This window comes from Vulpes lagopus, chromosome 7, assembly GCF_018345385.1.
Source record: "Vulpes lagopus strain Blue_001 chromosome 7, ASM1834538v1, whole genome shotgun sequence".
Classification (NCBI taxonomy): domain Eukaryota; kingdom Metazoa; phylum Chordata; class Mammalia; order Carnivora; family Canidae; genus Vulpes; species Vulpes lagopus.
Window position 1 is genome coordinate 54,436,012 of NC_054830.1, and position 27,090 is coordinate 54,463,101.

General features: G+C 53.2%; 1 protein-coding gene across 3 annotated transcripts; it reads right to left on the reverse strand.

Annotated features, from left to right (window-relative positions):
• Positions 1-1,196: 1,196 nt before the first annotated feature.
• On the reverse strand, positions 1,197-24,260 carry HDAC11 (histone deacetylase 11). 3 transcript variants are annotated; one of them, XM_041763693.1, is made up of 10 exons: positions 24,111-24,260; positions 22,987-23,135; positions 20,585-20,685; positions 9,539-9,655; positions 8,377-8,419; positions 6,575-6,651; positions 5,474-5,536; positions 4,333-4,429; positions 3,177-3,302; positions 1,197-2,955 (listed from the first exon to the last, which is right to left on the reverse strand). In XM_041763693.1, coding segments are annotated over exons 1-10 (900 nt in total). In that variant the 5' UTR covers positions 24,113-24,260; the 3' UTR covers positions 1,197-2,830. The 3 variants fall into 3 exon arrangements, with proteins under 3 accessions (XP_041619627.1, XP_041619624.1, XP_041619626.1); XM_041763690.1 differs by having other exon boundaries at positions 3,124-3,302; positions 24,111-24,259; XM_041763692.1 differs by lacking the exon at positions 24,111-24,260 and adding an exon at positions 23,763-24,100 and having other exon boundaries at positions 3,124-3,302.
• Between the last annotated feature and the right edge of the window lie 2,830 nt (positions 24,261-27,090).

Here is a 27,090-nt window from a genome sequence, read left to right on the forward strand (position 1 = left end):
CTGGGCCACAGAACCACCCAGTCAGCAAGGCTGCTGGGCCAGACCCTCAGCACTTCACAAAGTCGGCATGTTCCTCTGGGTTTCTATAACTTGGGCTATCATTTGCAAATAGCAAACCACACAGATCCTAAGAGATCCTGAACGCTTTGCTTCAACTGTCCTTGATTCTTAACCTGACCTACAGGAGAATCGTGATTGTCATGACTAACATTTACTGGGTGCCAAGAAAATGGCCTAAGTGCATTCCATGCATTACGGTATTTATTTCTGGAACCACCTTTAAATGAGCACCTTCAGAGGTCTCATCCTACAGATGAGGAAATGGCTTATAAGTTCTGGAGCTGAGGCCTTGGTTCAAATCCTGTTCCTCTACTCACTAGCTGGGGGCCTCAAGCAACTAACCAACCCCTCTTTAAGCCTCATATCTACATCTGTAAAACAGAGATAAATATAGTTCTTACTTCAAAGTTCTGTGATGTCTGATAGGTATTCCGTGCAGAGAGCCTGGAACAGGGCCTGGCCCTTGTCAGCCTTCATCATCCTCCTTATACCCAGCACAGGGCTCAACTGGACCCCTGCCCCCACCACCACCCCGGTATCTTCACCAGATCACACCAGATGTCCTTGTCCCTGGCACTAACACTTGGGGGCCACCCTGCTTCCCATCCAGGCTGTGCCACCAACACTGGGGATGCCCTGGTCACTCTGCAGGCTGAGGACAGGCTCGTTTCGCCACCTGCCTTGGACCCCTTTGCCCCAGCCCAGCCCTGTGTCCCATCCCCATGCTCCAACCACAGCCCAGGGCTGGGAGACTGCCCCCACACCTCACCTGCTGCCCTGCCAGGGCCCCCCAGCTGCCTCCCCTCTCCACACATTCCCAGGTCCCACCTCCTTTCTTCACCCCCTGCCAGATTTGAGGCATCTGAGAACACGTAGTTTGGCATCTGGCAGAGCTAGGCTCAAGCCTGGTTCTAGCACATGTGCGGCCTGGGGCAAATTCCTTGCTGAGTTTCAAATGCCTCATCTGTAAAATGGGAACAATGACCTACTTCACTGGACTCTGAGAATGGGATAAAATACTAGCATTTATGGGGCAGCTGTTGATGTCCAGCCTCTGCTATGTGAATCTGAAACCCTTCTTTCCTCTAATCCTTAGGAGGTAAGAATGTTTCATCTCAAGAACACACAGCAGCCAGTCCAATCAAGAAGAGCCTTTATGGTTCTCTACAAACAGCAGCTCAACAGTGATGAAGCGAGCCCACTGCCTGCCCCCACATGTCGCAGGCCCCAGGTGGACGTGAGGGGATGTTAGGTACCTTCAGTCAGGTCAGGCGGGGCGGGGGGCGGGGGGCGGAGTCCAAGTGCGTGGTTAGTGCCTCGAGGTCTAGTCCAGGAGGTCAGTCTTTTTGATAGTTCATGATTTTGAAACCCTTCCTCCTGTCCCCCAGGGGCGGGAGCACCAAGGGAGTACATGGGAGGATGTGAGATTACCCCCAGATGGTAGTGAACATGAGCCCCATGGTGGGGTTGCTCGGGGACAGGGATATGCCTCAGCTGGCTCGCTTTCCCTCCTCACACCCCCCACCCATGATCGCTAAGAACACACTCAGGTAAAGGGGTGGATGCGTGGATGCTCACCCCACCCAGCTTCCTGGGTGGCCCTGAGTGTTCTCTTCAGATTAGAGCTGAGGACGAGGTCAGGGCCCCCTTGGGAACTCAGACACAAGCATAGTCAGGACCTGGGAACTTTGGGTGAGGACAGTGGAGGCTGTAGCCACACCCTGTTCCACCCCACCCCCCACCCCCCAAGCCCCTGCCCCAGGTCTTACCCATACAACCTATAGGCCAGGATGGCGAGCTCTGAACTACCTCCAGGAACGCCAGCCCGGCTACCATACTTGGGGCCTCAGGTCCCACAGGACTCAGCTTGGCCACCTGTCCCCATCTCCAGGGTCCCCTTCTGGGCTTCACCTTCCTCTGCCCCTCCCCACCAGGGTCAGCAGCCCCCTCAAGCCTCCAGTGCTGAGGCCCCTCACTGAGCCAAGCGTTCTTCCCCCAAAACCTGTTACTCTCCCCAAACAGGCAAGACCATGGCTGGAACATGGATTTGGGGCTCCTCGGGCCCTCTCCTGCTCTTATCACCACCGAGGAGCCCTGGGAAAGCAGGTCCAGCCCTTGCTTCACTGAAGGGGAATACCAGATGGGAAAACCCACTCGCATGCCGTTCTGGGCCACCTGTCACGTCCAGGACCAGGGCTCTTGCCTGTCGGCTGGGAGTCCAGAGCCCACCACCCCCAGGAGGCCAAGCTGTGGCACCTGGCCCCCAGGCCCACCCACACGGATGCCCATGGCTGCCTGTGCCCTCCCTGAGGTGAGGAAGACAGGGTGAAGCAGATCCTGTGAGTTGGGCCCCCAAAGCCTCACCTCCCATTCTCCGACCTTGGGAAACTGCCCACCTTTCTGCAGGGCCTGGTTGGACCCCGCAACCCCACGTGAGTCGGCTGGGACTCGGGCCCTGCCTTCAGCCCCCAGCCACTGAGGGGCCCAGAGACCCCTGACACCCAATGGGGGAGCGGGGGGGCTGCCCCCAAGGCCAGCCCAGTGAGGGACCGGCCCCTGCCCCTCGGCACCTCCTGGCAGCCACCACCACCACCCCCGTGGTTAGAAAAGGAGAAGCACTGAGGGGCGGGCAGGGCTGAGGCAGGCGGGGAGCCACGGAAGAGCAGGAGGGCAGCACGGTCAGGGCACCTCGGGTGGCAGCAGGGGCGTGTCTGAGTTCTGCGCCGAGAGGCTGGGGGACTCAGACCCGATGAGCCCGACGCTGTACAGATTAAGGATGGAGTCGGCAATGATGCGGGCCGTGCGCTTCTGGTAGCCGCCCGAGGTCACCATGAGGATGGGCACCTGACGGCCCCGGACCACCCGAAACACCAGTTCGTCCCGCTTCACGATGCCCTGCAGAGGGAGGGTGGGGGTCAGCTCAGGCGGGCCCGGGTCCCCATGGCTTCGGGAAGCCCTCCCCACCCGGGCCCTCCCTGGCGTCAGGAGAAGCACCAGTGCTGCCCGCCTTCCTGCTGCCACCCGAGGGGAGACCCCGCACCCCCCCCCGGGGTCGGGGCGCACCTGTGGGCTGATGGACAGCCCCCCAAGGCGGTCACCCTCGAGAATGTCGGTACCCGCGTTGTACACCACGACGTCGGGCAGGTGCTCTTGGAGGGCCTTTTGCAGGTTCCGCTCCACTTTATCCAGGTACTCATCATCCTCCGTACCCCACTCCAGCTCCACCTTCCGCCTGATGGCCTCTGTGGGGGAGACAGGGACAGCCCTCATGTGCAAAGAAAGCAAACAGGCTCAGGAGGGTCAGGGTTGCCTGGGACCTCAGGCAGGATTGGAAAGGGTCTGACTCCAGCACTGCTCTGCCTCATGCCAGCCAAAATGAAGCCAAAGAGCGCTAAGAACTGCCAAGGGGGCCCAAAGGAGGGAAGGGGCTGCAGATAAAACACTTTGCCCTGAGGATTTAGGGCCCTTGTGGGTGATAATCTGATTTCATCGCCTCCTGGAGCCTCTGCCCAGAAATGCGGCCACCCTGCTGTGCCCAACAGGCCCAAATCTCCAACACCTTGGAAAGACTCAGTTCAGAAATCGTGCCCCTGGGCCACATCTGGGGCGGAGTTACCCTCAACAGATGCACCGCACAAATGTCCCCTATTTATTTGCAAAGCGGGCAGGTTGCTGTGTTTTCCAGGCCCATCTAGGAGTCTCTGCATTTTGATTGATCAGTTTCACCCACTCCATTTATTTTAACAATTTTTATATTTGACCTGGTTTATGCCATCTTATTTTATATTCTATTTATCAAATTTTTCCTGCTGTTTCTTTTTTGGTCATTCCCTGTTTTCTACCAGACAAATGCCTAATATAATATTGGAAAGGTTTATGGGGTCTTTTTTTTTTTTTTTTTTAATTTTTATTTACTTTTGATAGTCACAGAGAGAGAGAGGCAGAGACACAGGCAGAGGGAGAAGCAGGCTCCATGCACCGGGAGCCCGATGTGGGATTCGATCCTGGGTCTCCAGGATCGCGCCCTGGGCCAAAGGCAGGCGCCAAACCGCTGCGCCACCCAGGGATCCCAAGTTTATGGGGTCTTGAATGGGGCAAGCGACTTAATTCTCAGTCTGCATGTCTGAAAAATGGAAACAATCCCTGCCTTTTAGGGATGCTGAGAATAAATGAAGTGCCTTCTGCAGAGCCCAGAACATAGGGAACACCCCAGAGAGAGTGCTCCATCCAAGCAGGAGTACATTTAACACTGAAGGACAGGGGGCAGCTTACGCTTGGCAAAGCGGTCCCCAGGGTAGATGTGCCGGTTGTAGACATCCATGATGTACACACGCTTGTCACCCATGAAGTCCCGTTCATGTCCATTGCCCTGTGGGGAGGACATGAAAGCTGCTTGCAGGCAGGTGTCCTCGACAAGGAAGGGACACCCCCCCCCACACACACCCCCCCCCCGGAAATGGCCCATGTGCCTGGGCAGCTCAGCTGGCCCTTGGAGGCAGGGGGTCTCTTGGCTGTTAAGTGGCAGAGCTGGAATTCAACCTCAAATCCCAGCCCCGTGGTCTTCTAGTGTGACCTGGAGCAAGCCCCAGCCCTCTGAGTTTTTCTCCATGGGATGAGAAAGGAATTCTAGCCCTGCCACACTCTCTATAGTCTGCGGTAGGATCAGCTAGGGTCGGGGACGTGAAAGGTAAACTGGAAAGGATTGTGCAGGTGTGACTAGGTTCTGAAGCTCAGCGTCACGGGCTCCACAGTGGGGCACCCGCCAGCACAAGGGCACAATAGCAGGGGTGAGGGAGGCGTCTCCAAGTGCCCATTTAATGTCCTGTCCTGTCTGGCCAGAGGAGCCAACCCTCAATTTGGAGTCCTGAGAAGGAAGCCCTGCCCTCTGCTGCTTCACCCTCAGGCCATGAGTTCTTGGGTAGTAGCCTCAGGCCCAAGCAACCCTAAAGACAGGTGTGTAAGCATTTGTCTGAGGGCCAGGGCCACAGTGGTCCTCAGCTCTCCACAGGGGGTAGCACCTCAAACTGACTAGGAAGCCCTGGGAAGCCACAGCAGGCTTTAGAGAGCATGGCATCAGCAGACCCAGCTTCAGGAAGAGCCTTCGGCCTGGTGTGTTGGGTGGTCAGAAGGGAGGAAGGACCCTTAGGTTTGACAGAAGCAAGGAGAAGCCAGCGTGCTGGGTGGCCTGAGTGGGGCAAAGGGACAGACGGACCCTCTGCTTCCAGCCTGAGGCTCAGAAGATGGGCAGCGAGGAGAAAGGCAGATCAGGGTGGGGGTGGCAGAGACTCGGCCTGGGGCTTGGCAATGTTCCCAGGGGGAAGGGAGCCCCACGATGAGCAGTTATGTGACAGCTGACTGTCATGGGGGCCCGAGGAGGCAGGGCCAGGAGACTGCAGCCCCACAGGGTACTCACCTGATGGGCATCAAGATCAACGATGGTGGCTCTGGAGATGCCCTCCACTCGCTCGAACAAAAACTGCCAGGGGAAGAGAGGGGGGCAGTGAGAACCCACACAGCCAGAGGACACAGCCCCGGGTATTCCTAGTTGGTGAGGGGCCAGGCGAGAGGCCGCACATACTTGTGGACAATCAGGCCACCAGGCAAAGACCTCACATGCCCAGGAGGACTGTGTGGCTTGAGAGAAGCATGTGTGAGGGGTCAGGGAAGGCTCCCTGGAGGAGGCAGCATGTGCTGTGATCTAGAGGGCTGGAGGTCAGGAGCAGGGCAGTCAGGCTAGCCCTCAGGGACAGCCCAGGATTCCTCAGGAAATATATAGGGGTTGGAAGGGGGAAACCTTCCCTCAAGGCTGGGCCTGGAACTTCATCCTGCGTTCCCTGCCTTATCCTGCAAGGCCAAGTTCTCATGCCACCTTCTCCAGGAAGTCTTCCTTCCCCTTCCCCACCCTCTTGGAAGGTCTCCCGTGTATCCCTCTCTCTAAATGGCCAGGGTCTGCTGACCTGTCCCCCCGCCCCTATTAGTCTGTGTGCCCTGTGAGAACAGAGACCACACCAGGCCATTCCTGACGCCAGAACCAGGCCAGGCACAGGGTGGTTAAGGGGAGCTCTGCAACCCCACAGAGGTGTAAGCAGGGACAGTGTGAGCCCTGTCCCTCACTTCTCTGGGCCTGGGTCTCCTCATCTGCACAGGTGAGGCATAAATGAGGTGCACCATGGCCAGTGCAGGCTGGGGCAGGGCTGAGCCTGCCGGAACCAGCCATTGCAATCCCCATCATTATTTCTACCTGCTCCTCACTCTGGGGGAGCAGTGTGCTCCCTATATTGTTGACAAATAGGCTGCTGTCTCCTGTCCCTGCCATTGTTGGAGGCTGTGCGATCTCCCTGCAGAACAGGCCATGCAGATGAGCAAGTGACTGCCTGGGCAACCTGCAGGCTTCCTCCCCTCCGGGGACTCAGTTCCCTTCTCTGTCATGTGGAGGAGAACACCAAACTGGGGGTGGCAGGGGGACCCCCGGGAGGGCTCCTGGAGACGAGTCCCCACGTGCTCTCGGGCGCACCTTGATGGCCAGTGTGATGTCCGCATAGGCGCAGAAGCCCCCGCCCCGGTCACTGGAGCAGTGGTGGAAGCCTCCACCTGCAGGAGGGCAGACACGGTGTGGTCAGGGCCAGGCACTCCCCTGCCCCTACATCCTGCCCGTATCCCAGTCCTGCTCAGCCAGGCTCCGGGAACTCCAGGTTGGCAAAATGAACTGAGAACCCTGAGTCATGAAGACAGCTTTGTCATCAAGGCTATCCCTGCCCAGAGCATGAAACCTCTCAGGGTGGTCCTGACAAGTCACCACCCCACCACTACCCGTCACAACCCCCAGGGGCCCAAGGCAAAAGTTGTTCCTTGCCTCTGTAGGGCCAGGCCACCTCTATGTGACTTCCCATGCCTGGAAGGGGTGGTGGAGCTATGGGGGCCCGTTTACCCTGGGATCACCCACATTCTGCAGATGGTAGAAAGTGATGGCCAGGAGGGGCACCTTCTGTTGGTCATGGGCACTCATGGCAATGGGGAGGCCCTGGACACAGGGATCCGGCCCCTGCTTCTCCCCCACCCTGAGAGCCCATTGCCCTGCAACCCCTAAAAAAGAACTCGAGTTTCAGGGGCCTCTGAAACTGAGCCCAACAACTGTCCCACCCAGCAGTTCAAATCCAGGACCCATGGCTACAAAGGACTCGCCTCTTTTCACACCAACAGGTTGTCAACAGATCTTAATAATGAGATAACAGCCAACTGTGAACTCCCAGACTGGGCACAGAACTTACAGAAACCTCCCTACAGCTCCAAGTGGGGGCCCTAGTACCATCATCTCCATTTTACAGATGAAGAAACTGAGGCACACAGAAACTCAGCACCTCGCCTGGGATCACACAGCTCACTAATGGCAGAGCCAAGATTCAAACCCAGGCTGGATCTGGGCCTGGGCTCTTAACTGTCAGGTCACAACACCTTCCACGGGAGAAGGGCTTCCCTGGGTCTTCGTGAGGACCCTGCTGTAGACGTGCAGAGTGTGCCTCTTTCATTCATCTGTTCAGCAGTCTATCATAACATCACAGTTATGCCAGACCTAAGGCTGGGTACCTGGTGATGCCAACCTGGAAAAGCCCCAGCCCCTGGCCTTGCAGAGCTCACAGCAAAGTAGGGGTCCTCTGCTCCAGACTCTGAGCAAGCCACCAGGCTGTTCCCCATAGCTGTGTCCTCATCAGTACAGTGGGACCAACAACAATGATGCCCAGCTCAGATGAGAGGCCAGACAGCAAAGAGGTGTGCTAACTGTGAAGTGCTGCACCTCAGTGAGGGACAGATAAGGGACAAGGAAGATGTATGTCGCCATCCCATGAGCCAGGCTTGCAGGGGAGTCTGGGGAACCGCAGACTATCAGCCTTCAGGTCCCCGAGGAGGACATGGTATTGACCCAGGCCTGTCTGCCCATCATGTGACTAAACCCCTGCAGGTGGTCCTGGGCCCCAGGAGGCTGATGGGAGTTTTTCAGAAAAGACTGAAATGCTGCAGGTTTGAGCCCCATTCAGGTCTGCCCAGGCGATGATGCAGGCTTTTGCAGAGGAATGAGCTCCTTGTCACTGGAAGTATGCAAAGGCAGAGCTGGGGAACTCCTTTAGAGAAGGATTCCACACCAGATGGAGGCACTGGTTGATCCCTCCCAGACACCAGATGGCTGCATACTGTCCCCCATCCCACTTAATAAGGAGGTTCGGGGTGGCTCTGGAGGCACCAGAGCCTTGCCTCACAGAGCAGCTGTGTGGCCCTCCCAGCCCCCAGGACCCAGCAGGCCAGGCTGGCCAGGGCACTCACCCACATTGATGGCCCAGCCTCGCTCCATGGCCAGCTTCCCTGCCTTTGGAGACAAGCACAGGGTGAGAGGCACAGGCAACTATTTCCCTCACTCACTCATTCACGGATTCGCTCCTTCATTCCATAGACACTAGGTCCAGTCAGTGGGACGTAGGGCTGACATATAAGGTAGGGTTCAGGCGGTACCCACCCTCCAGCAAGCTCGGACTCAGGCTTGGAAGTAAGTACGGGTCGGCTGGCATATGAGATGTGCAGTACATCAGCTCCTTTGCAATTATGCAAAGAAACTGGAAGAAATCAAAGTGGTTATGATCACATGTGAGCTGACAATGATCTTAACAGGGCCTTCAAAGGGAAAATAGACTTTTTTTTTCCCATGGAAATACGGCAGCCTGAATACCAAAATCCTTTAAGAAATCATCATTTGGGGGTGGGCAGTAATACCTCAAGAAATAAACAAAAAGGTACAAATTTGCAAAGCTAGAAAGAAAACTATCAGGATCAACAGGTCTTGATCCAGCCCTGGATTAGATCATCCTACATTTAAAGCTGAAATATTGGGATGCCTGGGTGGCTCAGTGGTTGAGCGTCTGCCTTTGGCCCAGGGCATGATCCCGGGGTCCAGGGATCGAGTCCCACATTGGGCTCCCCATAGGGAACTTGCTTCTCCCTCTGCCTGTGTCTCTGCCTCTCTCTCTGTGTTTTACAGACAACTACATAGGGGATGTGAAACCTCATTTTGCTGCAAGTGCTCTTTACTGCCATACCCATGATGCCAGGTGAGCAGAGCATGACCCATCACTGAAGTCATGGGGGTTTGCTTTTCCACCTTGAGTTGAGTATATTGGTGCCAGTTTGATTATATACTCTCTGGGGCATAGGAACATGTCTTTATATACCAGCAAATACGGTAACTCCAATAGGAGCCCCCCCCCCCCCCCCCAGGAACAAGGAATTCAGTGTCCCCAAGGCAGCAGAGCACGTGGGAGAGGCTTTGGGAGAAAAAGTCATTGTTGCTGTCTGGGGGACTATTTAGGATTTTATGCAATTACCAAGAGGGAGGAGCATATTCCAGATGGAGAGCTGGGGGGGGGGGGCGGGGAAGCCCAGAGGTGTGGGGGTCCCAAGCCCAGCAGGTCCTTCTGCCAGCCTCCCCACCTACCATGATGGTTCCTCCTGTTTGGGTCCGAAGGGGTTTCAGCACCTTCCTCTGCACAAGGAAGTTCGGGAGGAAGATGACAGGGGGGATCTCTGTGATGGTCGCAACAGCGAAGGACCACTGCGGAGGGAGAGACGCAGGCCATTGGCCTCCCACTGCTGGCAGAGCTCAGAGGCTGCAGCTGGGAAATCCGATTCCTTGTAGTGCCGGTTTCAAGGTGCCCTGGAACTTCCAGTCTGGCAGACTGTCAAACTGGTCAGAAATGAGAGCCCCCCACCCAGCTTTGGGCTCGGAAAAGAGCAGTTTCCCTAAAACTGTCGGTCCCTTCCTCTGTGCTCCACAGCTCTTGGCTGCCCTCCTGTGCCCACAACAAGAGCTGCAAGTCACAGGGGTTGCAGACCCAGCACTGGCCCAGCCTGCCCACTGTACAAAAGGAGGGGACACTGAGGCCCTGACCTGGGAAGATCTTTCTTTCCAAGGTCACACAGTGAGTCACTGGCAGCGTCGGCACTGGAAGCCCAGGTCTCCTGCTCTCCTGGCACAGCGTGACCTCTTCATGCACCGGGAATCAGATCTCCCTCCAAAGGGGGATCAGGCCCTCATCTCGGCTGCTGAGTCAGGGGGGTCCAGGGTACCCAAAAGGCATTTGCACCCAGATCAGGACACAGCCTTCCCTATGACCCTGCCCAGGCCCCTGGGCAAACGTCCATGCACCCAGATCCTGAACCATCTTCTGCCTGGCTGGGGATGTACCTGCATCTGTGTCATCTGCTCTCACCCCAGGCAGGACCTCAGCGGGGCCCAGGGTCCTCTGCAAACATTTACTGAGTGTCTGCTAGGCAGCAGGTGCCAAGGTGGAGACTAGTGAAGAGGCGCTTAAATGCGACAAAGCCTTCGATGGAGAGCACGGTCTGTGTCTGGGTGGGAGCAGAGAGGCATTTTGGAGGCAGTGACCTTGAAAGTGAAACAAAGTTGCCCAGATATCAGGGTCAAGGTGAAAGGAAAGACACCTGCTAGCAGACAGAAAGTAAGTCCAAGTTCCCGAGAAGTTGGGTGCGGCTGGGACAGGACCGTGCCTGTCACGTAGGGCCTGGGCTGCCAGAGACTGTTCTCAGACAGCCTCGCCAGAGCAGCAGAGAGCCATCAGACAATGCTTTCCCAAGCTGTTCTGGCCACACCAGGAGGACCATGTAGGAGAACTCCAATAGAAGCAGCCACCGCCCCCAGGGGGCAGGGGGAAGCCAGAGATGATGAGGGCCCCAGAGAGGTGAGAGGGGAACAGTTAACAGACAATACGAGAGGGATAGGCAGACAGAGGGGTCAAGGATGCAAGGTTGGAACCACAACACTCCACCCCTAAAGGGTAAGGCCCAGAAGTGTAGCTCACTGGGACAATTGAGGGCTGTTCTGGGACAGGTTAGGGCAGGGCAGAGGTAGGGCATTCAGGTGGCCAGGCAGAGAGAAGTTTCAGGAAGGAATAAGCAAGGAGAGGTGCTGGGACGCCTGGGTGGCTCAGCAGTTGAGCATCTGCCTTCGGCCCAGGGCATGATCCTGGAGTCCAGGGATCAAGTCCCACATCAGGCTCCCTGCATGGTGCCTGCTTCTCCCTCTGTGTCTCTGCCTCTCTCTGTGTCTCTTATGAACAAATAAATAAAATATTTTTAAAAAGAGAGAGAGAGGTGTTGAGGACAGGGACCACTGCTACTGGGTTCCCCCACCAGGAGAGGAGATTTAGGGCAGGAGAGGTTTGCTCAACGAGGGAAAGGAGTCAGCAGAGAGGGAGAGGGAAGGGCCAAGGATGGAGTGAGACAGACAAAGGGCACACACCTGAGAAAGTCCTGGCAGGCTTCCTAGCCAGAGAGCACCACTCATGGCTGGGACAGGACCCATGTCAACCCTGTAGGGGCCACCACAGCCACCCCAGCCAAAAGGGAAGACATTGTCAGGGTCCGGGTATGCTGGGCACCCATGCTGCCTTGAACTGCACTGACCACCTGTGTGGCCACCCCTTCCAGGCCACCAAGGCTGAGGACAGTTGAAGGCTGGGGAAGCTCGCTTGGCTACCTCACTCAAGTGAAGGAGCTGGTGAGCAGGGCCCATGGAACCTCTGCCACCTGCAGGCTGAAAAGAGGTACCCAGCCAGCCTTCCTCAAGCCCCAGCCCTCTGGTTGTACAACATGGAGGCCCCACAGGACCTGGGAGGAGGTGGGGGTGCTAGGGCTGAGAGCAGGAAGGTTGGAAAGCTCCAAGACCTGTCCATGTCTGTGTGCATTGGCATATGTGTGCGCGTGCACATATGTGATGGGGGAGAGACCCAAGGAGTGGAAGGTGGCCAGCTCTATGCGTTCAGCACACCAGTCCCACAGCCCAGCATAGGCCTGGCACATGGGAGGCATGGAGCCACCGTTGGCTATGAATTAAAACTATAAAACTAAATGAGTCACTGAGGGAACACACTAGGTCCCTGCCTCCCTCTCCGCCTCAGCAAACTAGTAGGGAATAAGGATGGAAAGGAAATGAAACCTTATCCTGCCTCCTGAGGGGTCCAAAATAGATGCAAAACCATGAAAAGGGCATTTTTTAAAGTACATTCCACAATGACTATCTAGCTCAGCTCTCCATCAGGAAAGGGTTCCATGTCAAACAAGTCTGGGAAACATGTCTTATGTTGTCCGCCTCCTGGAAATTCACAACACCCTCTGGTGTGTTAAAGGCTCTAAATTTCACAGTGAAGAATCCTGTTTAACTTCGTTTCGCCCCGTTTCCCAAACTTCCTGGCCACAAACCTCCAGCAGCCTGCTTTACTTTTTACATAACACGTACTGATCTTTGAAAAGCTATAGTCATGTGGGACCCACGGGGAACCTCGTAGGCTAGAAAATGAATTTTACATGAGCCAGGCATAAAGTCACCAGAAGCACATCTGGGATTTAGCCAAGGGGACCAGGTCCCTTGGGAGAAGGTGCACGTCTGCCAACGCATCTCCACTTCCGGCCGTGAAAGAGGGTGCTAGACGTGTCAGCCTTCTCCCGGGCCCAGCGGTGGTTTCTGCACAAGGCAGTGACGCTGCCTACTGATGATCTAGACTTGTGCTGCCCAATCCAGTGGCCATCAGCCACACATGGCTATTTGGGTTCACTTTTAAATTAATTTTAAAAATTTTAATTAGAATTTTGTGACTTTGATTAAAAAAAAAAACAACCATACTTCAATTTAAAAAAATAGAATTTTGTTTCTCGGTCTCACTAGCCATAGATCAAGTGCTCAGTAGCCAAATGTGGCTAACGGCTCCTGGACAGAGCCCTTCTAGAACATTTCCATCATGGCAGAAAGTTCTGTTGGATAGTGCTGCTCTAGAAAAACTACGAGTGGCCAGGGTGAAAAATAAATGAGGGGGTGGGGCAGGCTGGTGACCTGGCCCCTGGAGGATGGGGCCGTGTGGAGCATGACAGAGGGAGGGCAGATACTTTATCTGGGACGTGCGCGTAGCAGGTGGAGATGAAAGCGCCCAGTTCTGCCAGCAGGTCAGGCCCTTTGAGAGCCTGGCCCCAGGCAAGAGCATTGAGAGATGGGCTAGATGGAAGCGGGGCGGGGACAGGGCTCAGCAGTCCTCCTCAGAATCAGACTGGTCCAACTCAGGTCTCTGCCACTGCTGGTGAATTTGGGCACGGCCCTTTACTTCCCTCCTGACTCCACATCCATGAAATAGGAGCCCCTCCCCATCAGTCCTAAAATGAGGACTTAGACCCATCCACCAGGCCTATCCTCATCTCCCCATCTGAAGTACCCCCACTGGGCACCCCCCTCCCACCCCCACCCCCACCCTTGCCTCATCTTTCTGCACAGCACCTGTCTCTACCTGACATATGTCTCTGTTGCTATCTGTCCCTTCCAGAAGGATGTCAAGGGCCAGGAGGGTAGGCACATGCTCATTCCTACCATATAGACAAGGCCAGGAGTGACGCCTGGCACACAGTAGGTGCTTACAGTACATGCTGTCTATTCTTGCCCAGACCTCTACCTGCATACTCCTCAGAGGAGGCCACCTCACCTGTGCCCCCCAGTAGAGCCCAAAACAGTGACTGGCTGATAAGGGGCTGTGACAGCCTGGCCCTGCTCCTGAGACAGCCCAGAGCTTCTTCTGTGATCCAGCGAGGCCACACCTCTATTTCTCCCTCCTGTGTGCCCAGCTTCTCTCCACCTCCCATCCTCTCTTATACGTTTCATAACGAAGCTTGCCCTCAAGGAATCCCTTGCACCTCCATTCCTAGCAGGCTCTGCTTAAGCAAGTTTCAGAACCGCTGCTCTACAGAACTTGACCCCCACAGTGCTGAATGAATGAACGAATGAATGAATGTATGAATGAATGATTGACATGAACAAGGGAGGTTTGCCCAAGCCTAATGTCCATTGCCCACCAAAGGGCATGGCCTGTGAGCTTCCCTATCTCAGGGCCTGGCCAGGTGTCAGGGCCTCCATGTCCAATTCAGCCTTTTGGGGATCTCACAGATAGTAGGACACATGAAATTGGAGATACCTCTGGGATCCACACATGCCCCATACTCTCAGCTCTAGAAGGCTCTATTCTCCAGCTGCCTGATTTCCTCAGGTAGACCCTCAGAAATCCAAAACAAGGGGCACTTGGGTGGCTTAGTGGTTGAGTGTCTGCCTTTGCCCAGGGCATGATCCTGGAGTCCTGGGATGGAGTCCTGCATAGGGCTCCCTGCATGGCAGAGCCTGCTTCTCCCTCTGTCTATGTCTTTGCCTCTCTCTGTATGTCTCGTGAATAAATAAAATCTTAAAAAAAAAAAAAAAAAAGAAAAGAAAAGAAAAAGAATTGCTCTCAGGGAAGAGACAGCTGCAACCCTTCAGAGTCCCAGTGGAAGTGGGAGCAAAAGGAGAGAAGGGAAAAAATTCATTTGATCATTTCAGTTGATGAAGAAGCCTCTGCCAAAATCCAACACCCTTTATGATAAAGTCAATCAACAGGCTAGGAATAGAAAGCAACTCCCTCAACCTGGTAGATGGCATCTATCATACACATAAGCTTGCACATATACACATACACCCAATCCCATAGCTAATGTCATACTCAGTACTAAAAAATGGAAAACATTCAGCCTAAGATCATGAACAAGATAGAGAGAAGCCTGTTTTTGCTACTTTTATTCAACCTCATACTGGAAGTTCCAGCCAGAGCAATTAGGCAAGAAAAAGAAATAATTAGTAAAAAAAAAGGCAAGAAAAAGAAATAATTAGAAAGCAAGAAGTAAAACTATCTCTGTTCACAGGTGGCATGACGCTGGCTACAGAAGATCCTAAAGAATACACACACACACCCCTCTTAAACTGAAGAACTAAGTTCAGTAAAGTTTCAGGATACAAGATCAACACATAAAAATCAGTTGTATTTCAATACCTTAGTAACAAATAATCCAAAAAGGAAATTTAAAAAGATTTCAGGGGCACCTGGGTAGCTCCACCAGTTAAGTGTCTGCCTTTGGCCCAGGTCATGATCCCAGGGTCCTGGGGATTGAGCCCTGCATTGGTCTCCCTCACTGAGCAAGGAGTCTGCTTCTCTTTCTCCCGCTGCCTGCTACTCCCCTGCTTGTGTTCTCTCTCTCTTTCTCTGTCAAATAAATAAATAAAATCTTAAAAAAAAAAAAGTAATTCTATTTACGGGGGTCCAGGTGGCTCAGTTGGTTAAGCTTCTGACTTTGGCTGAGGTCATGATTTCAGGGTCCTGGGATCAAGCCCCATGTCAGACTCCCTGCTCAGCAGGGAGCCTGCTTCTCCCTCTTCCCCTCCCCCTGCTCATGCTCTCTCTAATAAATAAAATATTTTTTTAAAGTATTTTTACCATTTTACCACTTACAAGAACAAAAATAGTAAAATACTTGGGAATAAATTTAACTTTAAATTTAAGGAGGTGCACGACTGGCACCCTGAAAACTACAAAATACTGCTGAAAGAGGTTAAATATCTAAATAAATGGAAAAATATCTTCTGTTCATGAGTTGTAAGACCTAATATTATAAAAAAGACAATACTCTCGCAACTCATCTACAGAGTCAACACAACCCTTATCAAAATCCCAATGGCCTTGTTTGCAGAAGTAGAGAACCTGATTCTATAATTCACAGGGAATCTCAAAGGACTTCAAACACACACACACACACACACACACAAAAAAAAAAACCCCAACAACTTCAAGTTGTTTTGTTCAGGGACAAAGTTTGAGGACTTGCGAATCCCAACTTCAAAAGTTACTACAAAGCCTCAGTCATCAAAACAATGTGGCAGTGGCATAGCATAGACATATGCATTCACTGAAACTCAAAATGGACCAAAGACCTAGACACAAACTAAAACTCTTAGAAGAAAACATATGAGTCAACCTTCATGATCTTGGATTTGGCAATGGATTCTTAGATGTGACACCAAAAGCACAAGCAACAGAAGATGAAATAGGTAAACTAAAGTTTAGCAAAATTTAAAAATTTTGTGCAACCAAGGACAGTATCAAGAGAGCAAGAATAAAATCTACAGAATGGGAGAAGATGTTATTTGCAAATCATATAATATCAAGAACACACAAAGAACTCTTAACACTCCACAACAAAAAAGATAAACAATCTAATTTCTTAATGTGGGCCAGTGACTTGGGCAGACACTTCTTCAAAGAGGATACAAAAATGGCCAATAAACAGATGGAAAGATGATCAGTGCTATGAACCATTAGGGAAATGCAAGTTAGAACCACAATGAGATATTACCTCATACCCACTAAGTTAGCCATGATCAAAAACAAAAACAAACCAGAAAACGAGGGTAGATGAGAATGTAGAGAAATTAGAACCTTTTTGAACAGTTGTTAGGAATATATAATGTGCAGTTGCTATGGGAATCATTTTGGGGTTTCCTCAAAGAGTTACCCTATGACCAGCAATTCCAGTCCAAGGAATACAAGCAAAATAAATGAAATCAGGTACCTAAGCAGATACTCCTACATGCACAGTCATAGCAACACTGTGCACAAAAGCTTAACACTAGAAGCAACTTAAATGCCCGTTAATTGATGAATGGATAAACAAAATGTGGTCTCTCCACACACCGGAATATTAATCAGCCATAATAAGGAATGAAGTGCAGATACATGCCACAGGATGGATGATTCTTGAAAACTGCACGCTTGTGCTTGGGGAAAGAAGCCACACACTGAAGGTCACATATTGTAGGATTCCACGCATAGGAAGAGACATCCAGAAAAGGCAAGCCCATGGAGTTAGAACACGGGCTGGTGGTTGGTAACCAGGCGCAGGGGAGAAGGCAGGAAGGGGAATAACCGCTTTGTGGGCTCAAGGCTTCCTTCTGGAGCCAGGAAAATATTTTGGAACTAAAGAGACGTGACGGTCACACCACATTGTCAATGTACTAAATGTCACTGAATTTTATACTTTAAAATGGTTACTGGTGATGCTATCTGAATTTTACCATGAATGACAGAAAAAAGGAGACAAGAGTCCCCTCAGGGAAGAAAAGAGGAGAGAGAGAGAGAAGAATAGGAGGCAGCTTGGAGGGGGGGCATTTTCCCAGAGACCCTCTGCCACTGGGACTTCAGCCCCCTCCCACCCCTGCTCTGCTGCTAAGGTCTCCCTCCCCCAAAGGATTCCCAGTGCTGTGAGGTCAGTGACTAGGTCCAAGTCCAAGAGGTGGCCAGACTTCCTGTGCCTCGGGCACCCATGGTTCTCTTTCTCTTGCATGTCCTTCTGCTTAAAACACTCCTTGGCTCCCATGGCCCTCAGAGCAAAGCCACAGCAGTACAAAGGGCCCTGTGTGGCCTGGCCCCTGATCATTTTCTGACCCCATCTCTTGCCAGTCTCCCCCACCTCCCATTTCATCCCAGCCAGTGGCAAGTACTGTTTCAGAACCTATTGGACATGCTCTTGCCTCAGGGCCTTTGCACTTGCTGATCCTTCTACTTGGAATGCTCTCCCTCCACATTCCCACATAGCTGACTCCCTCCCTCACCGCCCCAGTCCATGATCACATGTCAGTAAGCCCCTCCCTAGCCTCCCTATTTCAAACTGCAGTCCCCACCACCCTCTTTCCTGCTGTACTTTTGCCCACAGCACTGAGTGCCTTGGAACACACCATATTATGGACTTCATTATCATGTCTTTGGCTGACTCTCTCCCACCTAAATGCCAGGGGCTCTAAGGAGAGGGGCTCTATCTCTTTTGTTATATCTTCCCTGGAACACAGAATGGTGCTCATTAAATACTTACTGGATTAAAAATATATATATATATATATTTGCTGGATAAACGTATCCCAAGCACTATTCAAGGTCAAGATATCAGATCAGCATCACACTAGCCCACACCCCAGGCAAACAGTCACTGGGGTTAGCAGAAGGCAAAAACTTGGCACTGGCGCAATCCAACCCTCAACGGGGCCAACTCTGGGCCTTGCACGCAGCAGGTGCTCTATAAACATTTCTTCCCCTGAATGGATAACACCTTGGCAAACCTCAGGCTACTGCATCTCCTTCCATGCTTAAAATATTAAGCATCGAAGGCCACACCAGGACAGGACCAGGCATGAGCCCTGGGACACAGGTGGGGGGCAGAGTGAGGTGGGGCAGGTGAGGGGGTGGCATCCCACAGGATGCACAGAAGAGCCAAGAAACCTGCAGGAACTCTCCAGGGCACTGTTCCAGGTGAATGTGGTAGGGGCAGGGGGGATGTTCCTGAGCTGCAGCCCCTAAATGCCAAAACTACCCAGATGGGCCCATGTCCTGCATGAAGCTCTAGGACACATCACACCTCATCACTCCTCCATGGCACCTGGAACAAAATGCAAGCTCCTCCCACAGCTTGCAAGACCAGGGTGGCCAGGTGCTGCTAGCCTATCCTGACCCTGTGCTGTGCAGCCTCCAGCACCCTTCTCCCCTTCACCCTTTAGGAGCCAAAGTCCCCTCCCCTTCCTGGCGTGTGGCTCTGGAATGTTATTCCCTCCCAGGCCACCCCATCAACCATCGCCCTCCACCCAGCTACCCCTCTATTTTCCTTCCTTTGTAGCCCTTGGTGCTCTGTGAAGTCCTCTTGTGTGGTTACTTCTTTCTTCTCGGTCTCCCACAACAAAAATGCAAATCCACGGGAGCAGGGAAACTTGCTTACTCTTCATTTTGTACCCAGAACACAGTCGGTATTTGATACAGATGTGCTGAAAGACTGACTACTTCACCTTAGTAGGTGCTATGGAAATCATCATGTTTCTCCTTATGCTCTTGCTGCCAGGGAGCTCCAAACCAAATACCCAATCATAGCATCTTGCTTAGTCCTCTCAGTCGGCATATCTGAATTCTCCTGCTCTTGACTTCATTTTTCTACTTAGGTCTCTACCAGTCAACACTTTTTATCATTATTATTTATCACACAGTAAGCTGCCTTTAGGCTTTTAGGGGCCCAAGGGCAGCCATGCAGTCAGCCCTGAATAGTTCTCCTGAAGTCTCAAACAGGTGGGGTCCTAGAGCCTATCCCCTCTGCCCCCAGCCTTCCCCTGGCACATTCACATTCAGTCCACCCTGGCCCTACTCTGTTCTGGTCCCTCCCTGCCCCAACCCGCTGCCATCTGTCCCTGCTCCCCACCCTCACCCTCTGGACTCTGGCAGGCATGTCTTCCTGGCCCTGCTCCTGGGCTGTGGACTGTGACCATGCATGTCCGGGCCCCCAGGAAACCAGGGCAGCCAAGGACTGGGCTTCCTGCCAAGGCCTCACACACCTCTCTCTCCCAGGATCCAGGTTTCAACCTCTTCCTGGTAATATTTCATGAGCTGACACTGTCACAACTCCATCTAGAATTCTCACAGCTCGGGCCAGAGTCTGGGAGGAGGATGGGTAGCAGCCATGACCAGGAGCCGGGAAGACTGTCTAGATGCCCTACCTAGGGTCTCCCTGAGGGTTGTTGGACTTCCTGGGTGACCTGGAGCAGATGTGGCCTCTTTCTGGGCCTAGGTTTTTACACCTATAGAGGGGAGGCACTTGGTGACCTCTAGCATCTGCCATGGTGCTAGGTCTAAGATGAGCTGGGGGTCAGGAGTCTGGGCTCCCATACCGTTGGCAGAGAACCTGTGGCATCCCTGACCGTGTCCCCATCAGGGCAGGCTGGCAGCACCAGGTTCTGATGCAACCCTCCAGCCTAGCATCCCCTCTAGGGGAGCACCTCACACAGGGGTCTCAGACCCTCAAGCACTGATGAGAGCTTTGTGGCCTATAGGCCACAAAGAAGTCACGAGCATGCTGCCTATAGGCCTGGCTTGGTCTGCAGATGGGATTTAAAAATCTTGAAATGAGTCGCCACTTTAAGAAACCAGGGACTGCTGCTTAATAATCTGAATTTCTAACTTCTCTTAGAAAGCCAGGCCCCAGGCCACCCTGGGCCCACAGTGGAGCTGAGTAGCAGCTACCCACTTGGGAAGGGGCAGGAGCTCCCCCATTTGCCCCCATACACCACCCCTACCTGCCTGACCACTTGTTTATAGTCCCTGCTTGGCCCCAGGAAGTTTCAAACTAGTTTCTAGCCCAGCAGTTTTCAACAAATCTTTAGCAGTAGCAGTTCTTAGAATCTTAAACTTCAGCCCAATATAAAGATAGACCTAAATGGGACAGCTTTGGTTGGATAGGGACAAGGGACGGGGGTCCCCTCACCCATCACGTCAGCAAGGATCTCTGAGGCTTGTTCATAGAACGCAGATTGAAAGGCACTAATGTAGAAGCCAGAAACCCCTATTAAGGTTCAAACTCCACCAAATGAGCATCCTCCCCTCTCATACCCCCAGGGACAGGGATCTCACTACCTCCTGGAGCAGCCTAGCCCATCCCTGGTATCTGCCTCTTTATGACACCTCTCTCCTTCTCTTGGGGACCACAGGCTCACATGAGGAGCAGGAATGGAGCCCCTGGAGGCTGTGCTTCCCCAGGCTGGGCTGCCCCTGCTCTGGCCACCCCTCCCAGTCAGCAGCCCCCCAGGCTCCCACCCCTGTACCTTCAATTCATTGAGATAGCGTCTTGTGTGCACCACCAGCAGGTCCTCATCCGAAGCCTCCCGTGCCTCCACCAGCATGCCATCTGACAGAAGCTTCTCTTCTGAAACCACAAAGTGGGCAGCCCATCTCCCTGATGACCTGAAGGCAGACCCAGCTCCAGACCACCTCCTTCAGTAGGTTGTAGACTTGGCCTCTGCTCACCCTGCCCCAAGTCAGGAGGTGGGCAGCTGCTGGCTTCTGTTAACAGGTCACCTCCCTTGATGCCCGGCCCTCAGGCCAGAGGGCATCAGACATTGGGCACCCAGCAATCCTTGTTTCCCAAGCCACTGACAGCCCAGAGGTGAGCTCAGGTGTGGCTGGACAGCTTTCAGAGGCAGGTGGCACAGAAACAAATAATGTTAACATAAAGTGAGAAAAGCTCTTCTGGATTCTCCCTCCACCTTCTGGTGATGTCATAGGAGGCTCAGTGGGTATGGCCTCTCTTTAAGGCCTGCCTAAGCCCTCGCTTATCTCCCTTTTTAACACAAAAAGCAGTAGCCACACAGACTGCCAGGCCACAGTAAGCAGCCTGAAAATTACAGTTTTGCTGCATTTATTTTTTTAACCATGACCTTCTATTTATGGCAAATGAAACTGGATTTTCCCATTTAGATGATATAATGTTTCCTTTTAAAACAAGTTTAAGGTTTTGTTTTTTTTTTTTAAAGAAGAAGCTAAGTTGATTAAAAAAAAGAAGAAGAAGAAGTAAACAATGGAGCAGGTGGTATGAGAATATGGCAAAGTCCCAAAAGCGGTTTGCAAATAATTGATGTTTGGGTAACGTTGCATCCACCAGACAAGATTTGCTCTGTTTTGCAAAAGAAAATGCTGAAGCCAAGAGCAGGAAGTGCTCTAGGGCACAGTTAGAACAGACCCATGATGCTCTGGGTTCTAGAGAAATCATAAGGACACGGTCAGAATCTAAGGAAACAGTGTTAATGTGTAACCCTTAGAAACCAACCGGCTCCATACATTTCCCACATATAGCTCCACATACAGAAGGCACTCTCTACTCTCTCTTCTTCCCCTTACTAACATTCCATGGCTCCCCACTGCCTTCAGGCAAAAGGCCAGCTCTTTTCTTGGCAGCACTGAAGGCCCTTCACCATGTGCCCCCTGCCTCCTTTCCACCCACATCCTCAGAGGAGAGACGTCAGGAGGATGGTCAGCTCAGAGATGAGGGAGACAAAAAACCCTATGCTGAGCTGCTGGGCTCCCAAGAAAGGGCAACAGGGAAGTGGCTCAGGCTGGGTCTGCTGGAAACAGAGCATGAAGGACCATAGTCTAGAAGGCAAGAGAACCTCGAGGTGAGTAGCAGGCTGGTCTCACTAACCACCCCACCCCACCCCCATTCCCACACCGGGGTTCTCACCATCCTGGCACACCACTTGTACTCTTTTCTACTTAGAGTTTTCTTCGAATACTCATTCTGGTCACTATTGTAAATGGAAAATTGGTATCAATCGCCATAAATAGAAGTTAACCAAAAATAGAAAACATATGTGATAGAGACACACTGTTATTAATCTGTAACTTGATTCTATTTTCTACAACGTGCAGAGCCTGCTGCTTCCTCTACATTTGTTAAAAGGGGAAGATGGGCCTCGGTGTTAAAGACAGGCTAGCCCCAACGTGAAACTTTCTCCATGGCATGATCGGGATTGTGTGATTTCAAGATTTCCACAATGCCTCGTCCTATGCTAGGTAACATTCCCTACTTCTGTCAATTTAAAGAACCCCTAATACGGGGTGGGGGGGGGGTAGGGAAAATATTCTCACACTAGCCTACTGTGATTCCTGTATTTCCCACCTAAACCAGAGCCAAAGCTCAAACTACACTCCAGAGCACCACCCTAGTCAGCAGAATGAGCTGTGAAAGGTGGGAGCCTGGAGCTCTGAGTTCTAGACCCCATTCTGCCACTTAGTAGCTGTGTGACTTTGAGCATGTTCCCTAACATTTCTGGGCTCCAACTTGCTCCATCTGTAATCAGTATGGTTGGGGCAAAGGCACCCTGCTTCTTGGACTCTCTGAGCTTATGGGGAACAGACACTGGATTTTTTTAAACCTCAGTTTCCCTCTGTCCATCTTTAATCAGCTCCCTTTCTCCTGGGCCTGCATGGACAGAGACTGGACCCAAGCCCACAGTGCTGGGGAGCAGTGAAGACTTAAGAGCAACATATCATGCTCAGAGTCTGTTGAAAAGACTCTTTGCCAGCACAAGCGGAAGGCAGTCTGAGGGCTGAGCCTGGAGGTGGAACAGTGCAGCTTGTGTTAGGGAAGACACAGGGAGGGGACTGGGGGCTGGGGTGGGGGAGGTGGGCTGGAAGAAACAGATGTAGGGTCTCACAGGGCCTTCCATACCTTTTAGGAAGCTGATCACCTTGCCCCATTTCCCCGCGTCAAAGGGGTGCAGTTTCTCCAGGCCCATGAAGGTTATGTTGTAGCGTGGTGAATACACGATGGGCCAGCGGGTCTCCGGCACATGCTGGTACAGCTGAGTTGTGTGTGGCCTTCCGTGTGCACAGGGACAGACACACACATGGGGGCAGTCTCAGTGCAGAAAGCAGCCTCCTCCCCCCTGACCACGCAGCCCTGACCCAGTACCTCTAGCTCCGTCAGCCCCAGGAAAAGGGCCACTTAGCAACAGCAACGACAGTCATGAGAGCAGCTCCTTACTGCACACTGGCCCTTTCCCTGCACTATCCAACCCAAACCTCACCCAAGCCCTAGGAGGTAAGCACCAGCATCACAACGGAGGCCTGGAGAGGGAACCAAGGCGTGCCCAAGGTCACACTGCAGATTTGTGCGGCGCCCGATGTGCACCCAGGTGAGTCTGGCTGCAAGGCCTCAGCATCTCACCTCCACATTACAACAATTACGCTAAACAGCTGTGCGGCCCTAGGCCTCAGTTTCCTTAACTGTAAAATATGTGACTGTGGCGAGATAATGCATCCAAACAGCTGAGCACAGAAAGCGCCCTATCCCGGAGAGCTGGGGGTTGGGGTGACAGTTCCCAGAAACAGCAGGTCTGGGTTCACGCAGGCTGTGGCCCAACCCGCCGCCAGGGATGGAGAGCACCTCAGTCCCGCCACGCAGCTGACCCCCCCCCCCCCATTACACCTCCGCCTCCGCCGCACCGGGAGCAGAACGGGGCTCCTGCTGCTGCCACCGCGGGGCGGGGGGGCCTCCGCACAGCCGGTGGAGCCCGGGAGAGAGCAGACGTCAGACCCGCGCACGGCGCGCGCCCTCGCCCAGGTCGGAGCCCCGCGGCCCGCACTGGTCGGTCCCTCGGGCCGCAGGGAAGGGGCGCGGGGCCGGCCCGGGCTCACCCGGCTCGAGCGGCCCCTCTCCCGCCGTACCTGGGCTCGCACCTGGCGGGCCCGCCCGGTAGCCCGCGCACTCGTGCTCCCGCCCACAGGGACCCTGGGAGCCCCGGGGGCTTGGACGGGCGCCCCACCCCGCGCGCCCACCCCTGCCTCACTCACATCCCGGGGCCGGCCCTCCCTGCGCTGGCCACTGCTCCGCGACCGGGCGGGGCGGGGCACAGCCCGGCCCAGAACACGCCCCCGGCCTCGGCCGCCTGCGCTGGGGGCGGAGCTCCGGCAGACTCGACTCCGCCCCGCCCGCGCCCGCGCCTGCGTCACAGAGGGCGGGAGACCCGCAGGGAGCGCGCCCGCAGGGCGGAGCCACGCCTCCAACGGCTGTCGGGCGCCAAGTCCCGCCTTCCGCAGACACGTGCCCAGTGGAGTCCCGCCGGGCTCGAGAGCCCGCCCCCAGGGGGCGTGGCCCCCGCGCGAGAACCAGCCGCCGAGGGAGGGGCCGCCCAGGCCCCGCCCAGGCCCCGCCCAGGCCCCGCCCAGGCCCCGCCCAGGCCCCGCCCAGGCCCCGCCCAGGCCCCGCCCAGGCCCCGCCCAGGCCCCGCCCAGGCCCCGCCCTGCGCCCCTGCCGGCTCTCGAGGCTGGGACTTAGGGACGCCTGGTTTCCCGGCGGACTCTGCGGCGGACGCGCGGTGTGACCTTGGAGGAGCGTCTGCGCTCTGGGGCCTCCGTTTCCACCAGTAACATGCGAGGCGGTGCTCTGGCACTGCAGTCTGTGACCTAGTGAAATCCATGACCTCTCGGACTTGAGGCCGTCTTTGGCGACCCCGAGGTGAGACGAGCACAACCCCCACACGTCATTTGGGCCCCCTGAGCCTCAGTTTCCTATCAGTAGGGCCGGGCCGGTGGTGCAAAGCTCGCTCCCTGTTCCTCCCAGCCCCCAAGTCAAGACAGGCCCGCCAAGCGACAGCGGGAAGTGTCCTGGGGCTGGACCGTGGGACGAGGCTCCAACAACAGAGCCCCAGAAGACAGAGACAATGGGCCTCTCTGTTGGCCCAGCTGTCCCCTCCAGCCAAACAAGCAGCTGACCCGAGGGCTGCCAGGAACAGGGTAGCTGGGATCCCTGGTGGCTCCGTGAGGGTGCCCGTGGGCGTGACCGAGTGGGGCCGCGGGAAGGGGAAGGGCACAGAGGCTTGAACAATCCCTCCAAGTGCCTGTCACTTGACTGAATGATGGCACTGGATTCTCGTAACCAAACCCTATGAGGGAGTGCTGTCATCCCACCAATTTTTTCATGAGGTGAGCTGAGGCTCAGGTCTGAATTAAACCTACACTAGACGGCCTCTCAGCCCCGCAGCCTTGGGCAAGTTGCTTTAGCTCCCTAGTCCTTCATTTCTGCCTCTGAAAATGAGGTGAGGCCTTCCCGCCTGCCTCAGGGAGAAGCTGAGATCATTGAGAGAGAGAGACAGTAATGCTGATTAATATTTAAAGAGCGTCTTGTGTGTGTTGGGTTCAATTCTAAGAGCTTTATGATCACTTTAATCCTTGTAACAACCCTAAGAGGTGAACAGAGGTTATGCTCATTTTACAGATGAAGAAACCAAGGCACAGAATGGTGAAATAATTCACCTAAAGGTCAGGGATGTGGACAGTTGTAAACCATAGCCACAGAAGGCAAAAAGTAATATTTGAAAACAAGGGGCAAAAAGTGCGTGCAGTAACCCTGTTTCATCCCAAGAACTTGCTCTGTGGTTTGGAAAGCCACGCAGATAAGTCTGTTGTTGGGAGAACAGGGGTCTAGGGCAGGCTGGACTGGGGAAGCCACAGCCAAAGAGAGTGGGATTCCTCTGAGTAAGAGGGTTTTTTAGGTTGTCCTCTGTGTGGCTGAGGAGGGGGGTGAACTGAGGAGCCCCAGGGGCTTGAGAATTGCTTCAAACCACCCTGCCTGCCTGGACTGCTGAGCCACACTATCGCTTGTGAAAAAAATAAACTAGGTTATTCATACTGTTGGGGGGCCACTCTGTTACAGCATCCTAGCATATCTGCTCACCAAGACACTGCACTGGGATACAGCAGTGAACCCAGCTGGCAAGATCTGAAACCCTGGTCAAGCTCACAGTGAAGTGACAGAGAGGAATCTCAAACTAGGAAGCAATCATAAATTGCAAAATATAAGTGTGTGAAAGGTACAGGCAGGGAGGTGGGGGAGAGTAGCGGTGCCCCTGATTTAGACAGTGGTCACAAAGGGACCTTGGAAGACATGGTTGTTTTCCACTTTTTAATCCTGTAAATCTGATTTTAAAATGTCATTGTGATATAAGAAGACACTGACTTATTGAACATTATATACTTATTATTTTCACCCTTTTGTACAATCTTGGAATATATTTCATCTTCAAGTTAATAAGAAGCTCTCAAAACATTAACACTCCTTTTGAAAAATATAGGCATACAAATGACAACATTAACAGCAGAAATGCACCAAAGATGAAGAATAAATGGCACAGATCCAATATTTCAATATTAGTTAATATTAATTAAATTGACACTGTTAAACCAGGCCCTTTAACAAGTAAGCACCTTTATTTGCATTCCAGTATCTGGCAACAATAACAATAATATTAGCTAGTGTTTTTTAAACCCTTAAGAGTGCCAAGCACTGCTAAACATCTACAATGTGTTTTGTTGTTTGTTTTATTGATGAAGAGATGACTTCCATTTTTTTTTATATTTTCAAAAATTATTTCACTTATTTATTTCAGACAGAGAGAGAGAACGAGCAGGGGGGAGAGGGGCAGGGGAAGAGGGAGAAGCAGACTCCCTGCTGAGCAGGAAGCCTGATGGGAAACTCCATCCCAGGACCCTGGGATCATGACCTCAACCAAAGGTGGACGCCTAACAGACTGAGCCACCCAGGCGCTGAAGAGATGGTTTTTATTGTTTTTTAATTTTGATTGATTGATTGATTGAAGAGATGGTTTTTAAATGAGCAGAGGAAACCACAAGTGCAAAGATAGGAGGCCAGATGGAGCAGGAGAAGGTGTATTTTGTTCTTACCACAGTGGGAAACTACCAGGCAGGGTCCCAACAGGAAGGAGAGAACTCATTCAATAGGGTTTAATGAGGAGAGTTTATATCACAGGGGCAA